The 13,554-nt window shown below is 39.0% G+C and overlaps 1 protein-coding gene across 1 annotated transcript; it reads left to right on the forward strand.

Moving 5' to 3' along the window:
- Positions 1 to 577: 577 nt before the first annotated feature.
- LOC104532240 (filamin A-interacting protein 1-like) lies at positions 578 to 11,683 on the forward strand. The gene is made up of 3 exons (XM_010177393.1): positions 578 to 838; positions 4,050 to 4,223; positions 11,501 to 11,683. The coding sequence occupies exons 1-3, from the start codon at positions 578 to 580 to the stop codon at positions 11,681 to 11,683; spliced, it is 618 nt and encodes a 205-aa protein (XP_010175695.1).
- The last annotated feature ends 1,871 nt before the right edge of the window (positions 11,684 to 13,554 follow it).

The raw sequence follows: 13,554 nt of genomic DNA on the forward strand, positions 1-13,554 counted from the left end.
TCTCTGGGCAACCTGTTCCAGTGTCTCACCACCCTCACAGTGAAGGATTTTTTCCTAATATCTCATCTAAACCTCCCCTCTTTCAGCTTAAAGCCATTTCCCCTTGTTCTATCACTATGTACCCTTGTAAAAAGTCCCAACCCAGCTTTCATGTAGGCCCAGAAAGACCTTCCTACTGAAAACCTTCTAAACCTGAATTTGCCTCATCACAGTATCTACCTGAAAGATGAGGTGGATGCTGCTTCTCAAATGGGAAACACGGTCTGCGGTGATGTGCACAGTACTGCTGCTAAAGTTGCTGCCTTTGCAAATATTGAGGAGGGAATTGTTACAACTGCATAACACCAGTAAAGACTCACTTCACCACAGACATCCAGTAAGGATCCCAGCCCAGTTCTGTTGGCTTACATGAGGTTGTCAGCTTTTGTCAAATGACAAACAGCCTTGTGTGGGAGGGAAAGCTACCAGTCTGGAGGGAATAATACCCACTGTAAATTATGGTAATAGTTTTATAGTCTCTGCTAGTTAAAACAATTATTTTTTTCCCCACCTTCCTTCAGCTTCAGAGATATAAACCATGCGTTCCAGAAGTAACAGCACAGAAAGCCCTACCAGACCAAAACTGAGCCAAAGGCCAAAGGACCACCATAAAGAAGAGGTTGATTACAGTGGGAGAGGAAATGTGCAAAGAAGGCAGAAGGACGATGCAGCCCAAGCCAGTACCATCCCAAGAAGCCCTCAGGCAGAGAAAAAACAAAGAAGTTCTTTAAAGAAAAGAGAAGATCTCTCTCGTGATGATTTGTTATTTCTTCTTAGTGTCCTTGAGGGTGAATTACAGGTGATTTATTGTCTTATTTTATATCGCAGGCTGAAACACACTTCCCTCCCTGCCCCCTATTTACTGCAAACACATGCTGCTTTCATGTTAAGGAAACACACTACCTCATTGGATACAGAAGGACAAACAAATTCCAAAGTACATAAAAATGCAAATTACAGCTATTACTGTAGCTATCAGCCAGAAAAGGTGATCTTTACACCACACCTAAATGCAAATAAAATTTATTCTCAGTGTACCTGTATCACACTAAAAACACTCCTGGTCCACTGTGAAGGATCACAGCTCTCAAAGCAGAGAACTCACAAAAGTTTCCTACTGTGCTGCCCCATATTAAGTACTTTGAATACAAAGTATTTCTCACTGTAAAACCAATATGGAGAAAATATTAGACACCTCTAAGATATGTTACTTATTTATTTCTTATCTCCTCTCTCCTGTGAGGTCATGAGCATTACTCCCTATGAATCAGTACGTGCCAGATTACAAGAGGTAACTCACTCCACAGTATTCTAACATATTTTGCTAGAAAAATCAAAGTAGCCAATTTATTTCCCATAATATGAAGCATAAGCGTTGCATGTCACTTAGCCCACAAGATTCTGGATTCTGAAGAGCAAGCATTTTTCTTGGAAAAGGAGCCAGCTGCCAAGTGGTAAATGATGCCTAACCTGGTCAAATGTAATTTCAGGAAGTGGGAAACAGATTTCCAGTGAGCAGGAAGAATATTTCTGTGGCAGGCTGATTGCACAGAAATACTGACAGTCACTTTAAACTGCTCATAGGCAGAGGGAAAAAAAAAAACAAAACTGGCCAAAGTGGCACCAATGGGTACATCACAGGGTTTCAGAGTTGATTACCCAGGTAGTTCCCTTCTTAAAATATGTGTATATATTTACATAACAATACCTACATGCTTAACAGAACATACATGCAATATGAGGATTTGATAGATGTACCAATTTCTGAGGGCAGATCCAAGGCAAACTTATGCAGAACATTTCATTATGCAAACAGAAGAATTTCCATGTTCGCAAAATGTTTATCTCCTGCTCACTTGCCCTTTCTTAATTGAGATTAAAATTCAGATGTCACACACTCCTCTAAAATATATATATATATTTATATTACACACACACTTCACTACACTTGTGTAATATACATATATCAATATTTGTATATATAAGCGCACACACACTTCAGTTCTTAAGATTTAAAACTGGAACAGAGTGAAATGAGAAACTAGAAAACAACGAGCCTGACATTAACATTTTCAATCATGTCCGACATTCCAAAGGAAACATTATGAATGAAAAAAAGTGAGAAGTCATTTTTTGTTCCTAACCTTCCACCTCCTCTAATGCCAAGTCAAATCTCTGAAGATCAGCTGTCAGTCCAACCATAATTAAGTTTCAAATTTAGATACCATTACTCTCTAGTTCCAGAACATATAAGATGCACAAAGATCACTCTTCTAGGTTTTTTTTTCCCCCACAATGTTAAGGATTAGAAATAGATTATTTTATTTTTTTTTTAATCAAAGTCACAAACAGGGAAACAGAAGTGCTCCAGCCAAGAGCAGTCAGTCTGAAAGTGTTACTCTCTCCTGACACATCTCTCTTTCCGATTTCCTCCCCTCCTATTCTACCCTTTCAAGATTAGCATGTACTTTGTTGTGTTTTTAACGGAGATCATTGCAAAAAATCGATGTTTGAGACAGTCCATGTAGTTATGTCACCATAATGGAGGCAGGGGGCAACCTCCTCCACCAGAGGATACAGGGAAAAAGAAAGAGATGGACACTGTCCTAGGGAAGGTGGTGACCTAAACCAGCTTCCCTCACAGTGGAAATATTCACATAAGCAAACATTCTAATGAAAAAAAACATTATCATTAGAAGCAGGACTTGGAGGCAATTAGCACAATATTTGCAGCAGGTATTCTGTCCCTTCCAACTTGGCATCTAGGAGCTAGTAACTTTATAGCAAAGAAGTGTTCTTGGTTTGTTTTTTTCTGTTTGGTTGGTTGGTTGGGTTTTTTTAAGAGCAGAGAGAATTTATAGATCACTTCAAATACTGCAGATACACACAGCATGTTTCTCCAGCATGGAGCATGGACTTAGAGAGCACCGCTGTATGACAGGAAGAAGGTGTGAAGGTACATACACCTGCCAGCTTGCACAAGAATTTCTGAAATACATACATAGAAAAACATATGAAAAACATACCTGAAAAGATATTATATCTACTCTTTGGTAACAGGATGTCTTCAGATATTGTATAAAATTAAGGAAACAAATGTAATGACATTAAGAAAGGAAAAGTACAATACACATTTTCAGGTTATACTTTTTGAAACTACAGTATTTTTGGAAACCAGGTAACACCACCTTTTCTTAATCATTATCTTTTAAAAAGCTTTATTTTTTTAGCATAGACTCACAGTTTGAGAACATCCTTACAGCAGTTACTTCCAAAAAAAGACTTGCTGCTGCAAGGTTGCTTATTACCTGAGGGCATGTACATGAGTGTGTGCACATCTACACATCTATAAATGCATAAAGCAGAGTGTCACACACATATTTATGTGTACGCAGGACCCCACTGCCAGCTTTGTAGGCAATTAATCTTGTTTTAAAGAACTGCCATTATTGCATGGCTTTGGAATGCGTGTTGTGATGGGTCACATCCCCTGCACCCCACACCTCACTACGTTCACTGCTCAGAGGAGCTCAGGGTAACAAAAGAAGCAGACAACCCCAGGTGGGTTTGAACTACAGAAACCACGTTTGTATCCAGAATATACAGAATGTACAACACTTCCAGGCTTCAAAAACCATCCCAACATATTTCACTAAGAATTTAAAATTAATTTCTAATATCACAAGTCACATTTGGCCCTGAAATTTTGTGCTATAAATGCTACACACTGGCCCAGAAACAGCAATACAATCGAATCACTAACAGAGTACTTAAGCATTGACGAGGGTTCTGCAGATGTTGGAATTTATGCAGAACTCATAAAATACAAAGACCAACACTTCCCTCATGCTTTTTAACTGTCTTCATGTTACTATTTTGGGGTGCTTTACATACATAGCATTCTTTAAAAAGTTTTTTAGTTTTCTTAAAATCGAAAGTATAAAGCTGACGTGTAAATACACATATACAGTTTAACAAAATAAAATAAATCTAACTTTGTGTTTCTGCAGGCTCAAGATGAAGTTATAGGAGTACTTAAGGCTGAAAAAATTGACTTGGCTTTGCTTGAAGCACGATATGGCTTTGTTACTCCCAAGAAGGTGTTAGAGGCCCTCCAGCGAGATGCTATTCAAACAAAGGCAGAGCAATGGCAAGAAGATATCTACGAAAAGCCTATGGGAGAGGTATGAACACATAATTGATATTTAACCATAGTTCCCACCAAATTCAACAGAAAATATCTCACTGACTTCAGGGAAAGAAAGTAAATGAGCTCTAAATATAGAATCTAAGATGAGTATAAGTGACAGCAGAACAAAGTCCAAGGTCCAGTGGTGCCCCTAATGAAATCAGGTATCTAATGATCCTCATTTATACTGTGCACTTGGGGATTTAAACATCGACAGACATGATTTTGTCTTGCTCAAACTCTGATAATCAGCCTTCTACTTTTGACACCATCACTTTTTTTTTTCCCTTTCTGTTATCCAAATTCACAACCCAAACAAACAGATGCCTCCGCATTCATCTCATTGAGGCCATCTCACCGACGGCTGGTAAGGGCCATTCAGCAGCAATGACAGACACAGCTGTCTACCTTTACATACCCCAGCTCCCACTAATTCTGGGGGAGTCACAGGTGTACCTGCTCAGAATGAGCAGTTACGCTAAAGAGCTGTCAAAAGAAACTTAATCCAGGCAGAAATCTAATATTCTCACATTATACCTAAGTTAGCTAAGTAACTTTTAGTTTAATTACACTGCAGCAGCAGCCATACCTTCTGAACAATGTTATCTGAATTTCACTTCTGCCCTGCAGTGCAAATCACTGCATATTAAAATCCTTACATACCAGAATATGTGGGTTTTTTTCCCCCAAGTGTCTCCCCTTGAACCTGGTCTAGTGGAAGGTGTCCCTGCTGATGGCAGGGGGGTTGGAACTAGATGATCTTTAAGGTCCCTTCCAATCCAAACCATTCTATGATTCCATGATTCTATGAATTTAGATAAACATTTTTTATTATGCTTCTCAGTACTGATAATAATCACAAAAATAAAAGCATATTATGAATAAAATTCCCCTAACAAGTGTTTTCCAAGCTTTCTGAACAGAAAGGTACCTAAGGATACAAGAGTTCGTTTCAGAGAAAATTATGTCAGGCAAAAGGTCAACAACACTCATTTCAAAGGCTCAAAGGTTAAAATCTCTGGCTATAATCTGAAACAGATAAAGTTCAACCATGGAGGTTAATTTATTTTAGAACACTGTGGCATTATGTCACAGAAATTTTGAGCACAAATGTAAAAGATTTGAAGTCCAAAAAAGTTTGAAAACATAAGTTCAGTCTGTTACTTTACGTAAGTTTATACACGCTTTTTCCTTCTTACACTTAATGGCAGAGAAAGGATTTCTAACACCACTCAATCTGGCAATTCCAAAAGGCAAAGATAAACATCCTGAGAGCAACTGAAAGGCTAGAAGAACCACTGGCACTTCGTATATCTTGGTAAACCAAAGGATGCCGTAATTGGCAGGCATTCCACAATTTCAGTTCCAAAATCCCCCCCAAATTAAATCAGAGATCCATTTAGTTTTCGTTTGGATTTTTTAAGCATTCATAAAAAACAAGGGAGGTGGAACCAGCCATGAAGTATTGGAATCAACCATTTAAACCCCCCCTTTGCCACCATGACAATGTACCTTTGTATCTGCCTACAAAATCTCTGCTGATCCAGTTCCTCTAGAGCATGTGTGTCTCACCCTTGACAGCTTAGCTTTATAGCTCTGAACACAGAGGCTCTTCTCAAAACTCAAGTGAAAACAGCGAATTTCAGGTCGCTATCTGCAAGAATACTGGCCCTTTAACTTTCTCTCACAACTCACTCATCTACCCTAAACTTTATGAAGTTCCTTGGCAAATTTGGTTAGGAAAGTACTGCAGAGGGAAAATTTGGTGACTGGACAGCTGTACTCACTAGGAACAGGATTCACAAGTGAAGAAATGTAGCAAAGTACAAAACAGTATTAATACATCTACCTTTGCAAAACCTATGAGGAGTGTGACAGACCATGTCTTACTTTAAAAAAAAACAAAAACAAAAAAAACCCCACAAAAAACCCAACAAAAAAACGAAAGCAGAGGGTTTTTTCAGCCAAATTTGCTCTACAGCTATTACAGCTATTTCTTTCTGCAACCTAACAAGTGCCAGATAAGCTTGCTCTAATTCCTCACACTTGAGGAGACAATACATTGTTTTATGTTTAAAGGAGCTTAAAAGAAGAGAAAATAGACTTTTAGTTTGGTTTTGCTTCTGTCTGACATAAAGGCTTGAAAAGGTTTTCCATCTTTGCATGGTTTATAAATTTAGATCGAGTCAGTTACTGATGAAAAATCTGGCCTCAGATCAATTACCACTTCTCTTGAATAGAAAATGAACAGTATTCACCATTCTAGTAAATACAGAATAATAGTATAAGAACTATTATTATTATAGATTCAAAAAGGAACAAATTAATTAAAAAAAAATAAAAATCCATCAGAGGTGGTGATGTGGGGGAAAAAGAGATAAAGAGGAAAATACCACAGAATCTATGGTGTCTTTTCTCACATTTCAAACCTTCATGGAATTAGAAAGCCAATTCTGGTTTCTAACTCTGCCCAGCTTCCAATAACACAGTCAAAGAAAAAAATCTGGTGCCTGACTGTTTGAAATGTGATGAACAATACTTCCTCCCACTTGGAGAACTCCTCTAAAAGCAGCAAAACTAGAAGAAAGCCTGTATTCTGTATCCATCAAGGATAATTCAAAATTTAACCAATTTTTAAAATCGCAGTGCCAATCAACTCGGGAAAAGATGCGTCCTCATCAGCCTTTTAACAAAGTATATCTGATTGCATCATCACAACGTCTCACAAGTGTTGCTCACAACCTTCCAACGATGACAGCTGTAGGGTACCAATACATTATGGTCATAGGAAGAGACTGAAACTATAATGTTGACAACGTGGCATTCAGGAAAAGCAGACCAACACATCCACATGGAAATTTGGCTCAGCTAGGGCTCAAAAAGGCAAGGGAAGAACTGCTCCCACAATTCTAAACTCAAGATTATACGTTTATAAACAATAATCATGATGGTACTAGTAACAGGAATAATATTTCACTGAACTTGGGATAAAGAAATATAACTAACCTGGATTTTATTCTGGCACTGTGCCAAACACAGAACAGTCTAAAAAGAGAAACACGAAAAGTTCTGTTCCAATGTAATGGATATGAGACACATCATTCCAGCTTGACTTCAGACACAAGTTAGTGGCAAAATGTATTTAAATGACTAAATTCCTGGGAATTTTTAGCTTGCTGAACTATTCACAGTTACATAAGACCATGCCTCTTATATTCCATTGTATTGTACAGTATGTTCATGTATTAATCCTAGCAAAAAGCCCATATGGTTAGCAAGAACAAAACTAATCAATTAAGATTTTATCACTTTAATTTTCAACAGAATACATTTATACTGCTGCTTATTAGTCCTCTCAGTTTTTAGCCAAGAACTGTATATGCTGAGTAAATGTGTGTGCATACATATAAATGGATGCTTCTGCATGTGGAGATTTAGCATTTGGACAGAGAAATGTGAGGAACCAGGGGCTGCTGAAGATCGTTCCTGTGAGAGGATCTCTCACTAGCAGGAGTGCACACAACTTCCCTCTCTCTTCTCTGCTGGATTATGTTGCAGTCAGCCATAAGATCTCACAGGGAAAATGGAGGAGTGACATTTTCTCCTTAGGGAAGTGCCCTTATCTTTCAGAGGGAAACAACAGAGCTTCCAAACAAAACACACAGAAGTGCAGGAACCAGTACCAGATTCTGCTCCGCTCGTCCTGCAGGGAGGGAGAAGCATGCTGCACTATACCACACACAAGTGTCACAAGGCCAACCATACCCATTATGCAGCTTACATGCAGATCTTAAGTGTCCTCATTACTTGTGATGCCGGATCTGCTGCCTCACCAATTCTCCTCTCTATCACCCACCTGTACTAGGAGACAGGCACAGCACCTCTTCCCTTCTCTCCTGAGTGGAATCCCAAGCTCTCGCTCTCTTTCCTGTCCCCAGCCACAACAGCCACATGCTAGCTGTGAATGCTCATAGTAAAAATTATTTGACAGCATTCTTGAAACAAAAATATAAACAAATCTTCCAATCTGAGCAACAGGAGAAAACTGCAACATGAAAACAGCTTTGATGCAGTAGCTTATTTACTCATCTCTCATTGTTTCATGTAAGCAGGTCTCCCCACTGTTCTTTTACTCACTTTCAACTTCCTAGTTCCCCCTCCCTGCCTTGAATACACACCTCTCCCATTCCAAAATACCAGTGTGGAATCCAAACTGCTAACCTCAACACTGACAAAAGCACAACTGCAAAGTGAAAGGCACTGGCATTGATCAGCGAGAACTGCAAAACAAACCTGGAGTTACTGTCTTTCTTCTTGCATACTTGCTGCTTGGATTACCACTTGAACTAACCTCTCACAGCCATTCAACAAACAGTCTAGAGCAAACAAAATATACTGAACCCATAAAACACTGCTGGCAGGTCCCATTCCTTCACACCCAACAGTGCAGAAGCAAGACTATTTTCTATTTGGTTAAGGTTGTTTGTGTTGATGACTAACCCTCATCTCCACCAGGCATTTATGTTTGGAAACAGGAGTCATCTGATTTACGATGAGTTTGTAGCCAGAAATTTCAGTGTTTTCTCATGACAGTAATTTACACATCCCCTCAGATTCTTACATATACTTTTGGAGCAGTGGTCCAATCCATACAAATGCATCACTTTACTTCCCTAACCCCATCCATTCAGACTGTCTGCCAAAAGAATCACAGAATCACAGAATATTAGGGATTGGAAGGGACCTCGAAAGATCATCGTAAATTCACACCTTTGCCTTCTTCCCCACCTGACCCCGCACTGAGGGCTGAGACCAGCAAGCACTATCATATAAGGCTGATGCCCAGTTCCCATCAATTTAAGAAAAACAGGGAATAGCTGCAAACAGAACTTCATCAAAACAAACAGGAAGCAGGTTGCTTTCAGAAAACGGTAGATATTCACCTGACAGCATGACCTTTAAAAAGGCAAGGATCAGAAACTCAGGTGATGGTGCTCCATGCACCTGTGAATAGCTGTTCCAAAAAAACCTCTGAAGTCTTCGAGGGGGAGGAAGGTTGATACAACACACTGAAAATTCTCTCATTCTGGTAAGCTAGTATCTCAACAAAAGATTTTAAATTTAGAAATTTCCAGTTCTAGTGGAAGGAAGAGCGTGGAGAAGTTAAAAATGTCCCGTTTTCTTCAACCTGACCTTTTAAGCCAATTCAGTTTTCAAGCTCTGTAAAAGACGTAGCAAACAGTCAAGAGATTACTGTATAAGGTGGCACCTGCTTACTGAGCAAGCTTGCACATGCAATGGTTTAGGTAAGAAATGTTTTCCCAAGAGGTCCTCCTTCAGGATCATAATTCCAGAAAGCATTGATCTTGCTGGTGTAAAAGTGTGCAGACTATGAATGAACAAGATGAAAGACCTTAACAACCTGCTGGAAGAGCAGACAAAAAGGACAGTCATAGGTTTCTTTACTTTTTTTGATCATGCATCAAACAAGCTCAGCTATGTCACAACAGAAAAGACACTGTCTAACATCATAAGCAGAAAGAATGGGCAATTTTAAAAATGTTCCACATTCCTGTTGGAATATTTTGACTCAAACCATCTTTAAAGTCCCATCAATAGTTCCTTTTTCCTTATTCATAGCAGCATCACCAAAAAAAGTTAACAATTGTTTAGGAGAAACATAAGAGAATATATAAAGCTGAAAAAGAAGCTGAGGTAAGCAGATGCAGACTTGGAAGCCCATGTAGAAATTGAGGATATTCACATTCATTCAAGAAACTCATGTTTAGGCATTTAGCTCTTTCTGTCACCGATTCTATCAGCCAAACTGTGAATAAACATGAGGAAAAGATAATTAATCATACTCCTCAGTATTAAATTGTCCAAAATAAGCAGTGGCCCTAACAATCTGAAACCCCACTGTTTCTTGTGGCACATGAAATTCCTTGTGGGGGAAACACTGGAGAACCCAGAACCAGCCTTGCTGCCCACACTGCCCATTTGTGAATCCTCTCCTATTAACAGGGTAAAGCACTGCAAAGCGGCTTGAACTATTAGAACAGACTGTGGTTAAAAGGAGACACTGGGCTTTGAGCTCAAAATTTCTCTTCTCCAAAACAGATACAAGGATTCCTGTGCTGACCTGATGAGGGAGGCAGTCTCCACAGGGGAAGGGGAACGAGCCGGGGAACAAAGATTCTTACCAATATAGAATCTTCCCATGTCTTTAGTTGGCTTCCAGTGAGCACTCCTCAAACTTCAGCTAGATCAGTACTGCCTAAGGAGGAAAACTCCTTCATGGTTCATACACACACACTTGCATAACTTTGTCATATACTGAATTCAAAATTATAAAAGAATCCTCAGAATTATAATTTTCTCTCAGTTTGTGGAAATCATTTTGTTTAACAGCATAAGTCCAGTGAACAGTTATGCCAATACCTCTGTGGTTTAGAAAAACTAAAAATTACTACCAAAACCTAAAATAGATTATTTAAATTAAAATATCACTATATAAAAACATTTAGAAGCTCAGCAGAAATCCTTGGGGAAGGGGAGGGAGTTTGATGTTCAACCTGTGCTATAAAGGTGCCATCTGCAAGGCAAACCCCTTCATAATGTGTGAAATTTGAGAAACAGAAGAGGAAATGCCACCGTTAAATAAAAATACTCCCAACCATTTCAAAATTTAGCGCTTACTTATTCCAGAAACCCAGAGCCAGGCTCAGAGTAAGCACAGGAGACAGGTTTGTTTCCCATTCTTGATTCTATCATGCATTTACTGTGAAACCAGAGGAAAACTGCCTTTTGATCTATCTGCCTACCTTACAAAGACAATTCAATGTGCTTACTTCCTATACAGCTAAAAATGAGGCAGCTACTTCTATTCAACCAAAAGTCAGTCTACTTCTGTGTGAAGCAAAGGCTTCTTCTGCCAAGACATCTGTTTCTCTACCACAATGATCAATGAGAAAAGCACAGCCCTGGGAACAGTAACTGTTAATTAGTACCTGTTGAGGATCAGTTATGGCAGGAGGAGGAACAGAAGGTGTCTGAGGGTCCTGCAAAACAGTTCCTTAACTTATTTTTTCAATTTGTCAGAATTAGACTGACAGAACTAAATAACCCTTTCCAGACAGACACCAGAGGACCTGGCCATTAGGCTATTAAATGCATTTCATATTATTAAGTTTCTCAAAATCTTTCATTAATGAAAGCCTGAGCAAGTAAGAGTTTCAAAAGACTTCAAGTGTTTTTGTTTGTTTTTTGTAGCTTGATAAAGTTGTACAGAAACAGAAAGAAACTCACAGACGAATGCTGGAGCAACTTCTAATGGTAGAAAAATCACACAGACAGACACTGTATGAACTAGAAGAAGAGAAGAGGAAGCACAGCAAATACATGGAAAAAAGTGATGAGTTTACAAACTTACTGGAACAAGACCGTGAAAGGTAAGGTTACCTCTTGCCATAGTACGAAGAAATACCTAGAGTTTAAAATTACATGTAAGGATCTGTCCACCTTCTTATTCTGCATCCACTAAAAATCAGAAATATTTGCAGAGTTGTATTTTGAGAGTTCAGCTGTGAAATCACAACTAATTACTCCTAAATAACAGCAGTGTCTACATCTCCACCAGCAGGCAAGGTAGGTCAAATGGTTCTCAGATTCTTCAGCACTGTGGCAGGACAACAGGTATGTTCTCTACAGAGAATACAGGGGAATAGGCAAAGGTGTAAAGGCACAACCAACATGAAGCAGGTGAACCTTTCAGCACATTTAGGATGCTCAGTGTACATTACAGTATTAAGTAACAGAATATAAAATCAGGTATGCAGCCTTTGATTGCAGAAGAAAAAGACATCAGGAAAAGTAGGTGGTGTTGGACAGACCATAGAAATACAGACAGCTGAAGCGAAGGCAAAGGGTAACTTACAGAAAGCTTTGAAAATAAGAACACCATAAAGTTCTCATATCAGGATTGGTATAAAAACCATAAATCCAACTTTATTTTTAAGTGCAACCTAAAAGTGTCACAGCTTGTTTAAGCACAGTGTAAGGGTTTCAATACCACTTCTCAGAAGAAGGATTAAGAAGAATTTAATATCATTTACTGTCTTTTTAAAAAAGCCACTTTAAACTGCAGCTTCTCTGAATCTGCAGTAAAACTGAACATATTCTAAGGTGGGGGGTGGAAATTGAAGAACATTTCCTGTTCCCTGGATAGCTCCTCCAGAAGATAGGAGAATATTGTCTCTGTTTCCTTTTGCTTAGGAACAGCTTCCAGATGGAAATGTTTGGGTGTGAGAACATCAAGCCTATTCCAAACTCACATTATGCACAGATAATTCTTCCCCTGCTTCGCCTGTGTAACATCATGTTCCACATATTTTGGCAGTGCTCACCCTTTGCACTACACCTCTCCTGCAGGTCTATCAAAGATAGCACATATGCTTCCCACCAAGTACACAGCCAATTTATAGATTGCAATTAAAGCAGATGGGGAAAAAATCCCTCTGCTTCTCAGAGAAATCTACACAGATGCCGGCAAGCACAGGCACACACAGAAAAGCATCCACGGTCCTCTCACAAGGCACAAAACTGACTTTATTCCTCTAAGAACTGTTTTTGTGAAAAACCATCATATCAGGAACCAAAACCCAAGATGAATGGAAGTTTTCATCTCTGCTGTCTTTTCCTCAAAACTATGAGATGCTCATCTCTTAGATACAGAGCTAAACATCTACGGTTGCTAAGTGTCAGGATGTTTCATCAGACGTGCTCATACAGCATGAAAAGCTGCACAGAAGGAAAGACTAAGCATCAGTTTTTGTATAGTTTTTTCTTGTGAAAACAGGGTTGACAAGGGATTAAAACTCTTCCCTGCCCCTCCTCCATATTCCCCCCAAGAAGACTACAAACTATTTTCTACTATTATCTGCAACATTTAGTCTATCTGCCTGGAAAAAGGGGTGAGGGGAATACTGAGGTGCCTAATGTAATAATAGATTTTGGATTAAGTCTCAATTTTTGTATTTTCTTTGGAGCACGTATTTTATGTGGAAAACCTTAAGGGGGGGTGATGTCACATGTTGAGCTGATTCCAAAATGTTTGCCAAGTAATGTCGCCATCAAGACCTCCACGCAATTGCTTTCCATAACAAAACAAAACAAGCAAAAAAAAACCCCAAAACCCAACCAAACAAAAAAACCCCCAACACTAACCCAAAAAACCCACAACCAAAAAAAAACCATTCAGTAAATTGAGGCACAGCTCTTTCTACATTAGCCTGCCTGACCTGACATTTGGAACACACACCCCTACA

Source organism: Antrostomus carolinensis, unplaced genomic scaffold (assembly GCF_000700745.2).
Source record: "Antrostomus carolinensis isolate BGI_N321 unplaced genomic scaffold, ASM70074v2 scaffold18871, whole genome shotgun sequence".
Classification (NCBI taxonomy): Eukaryota; Metazoa; Chordata; class Aves; order Caprimulgiformes; family Caprimulgidae; genus Antrostomus; species Antrostomus carolinensis.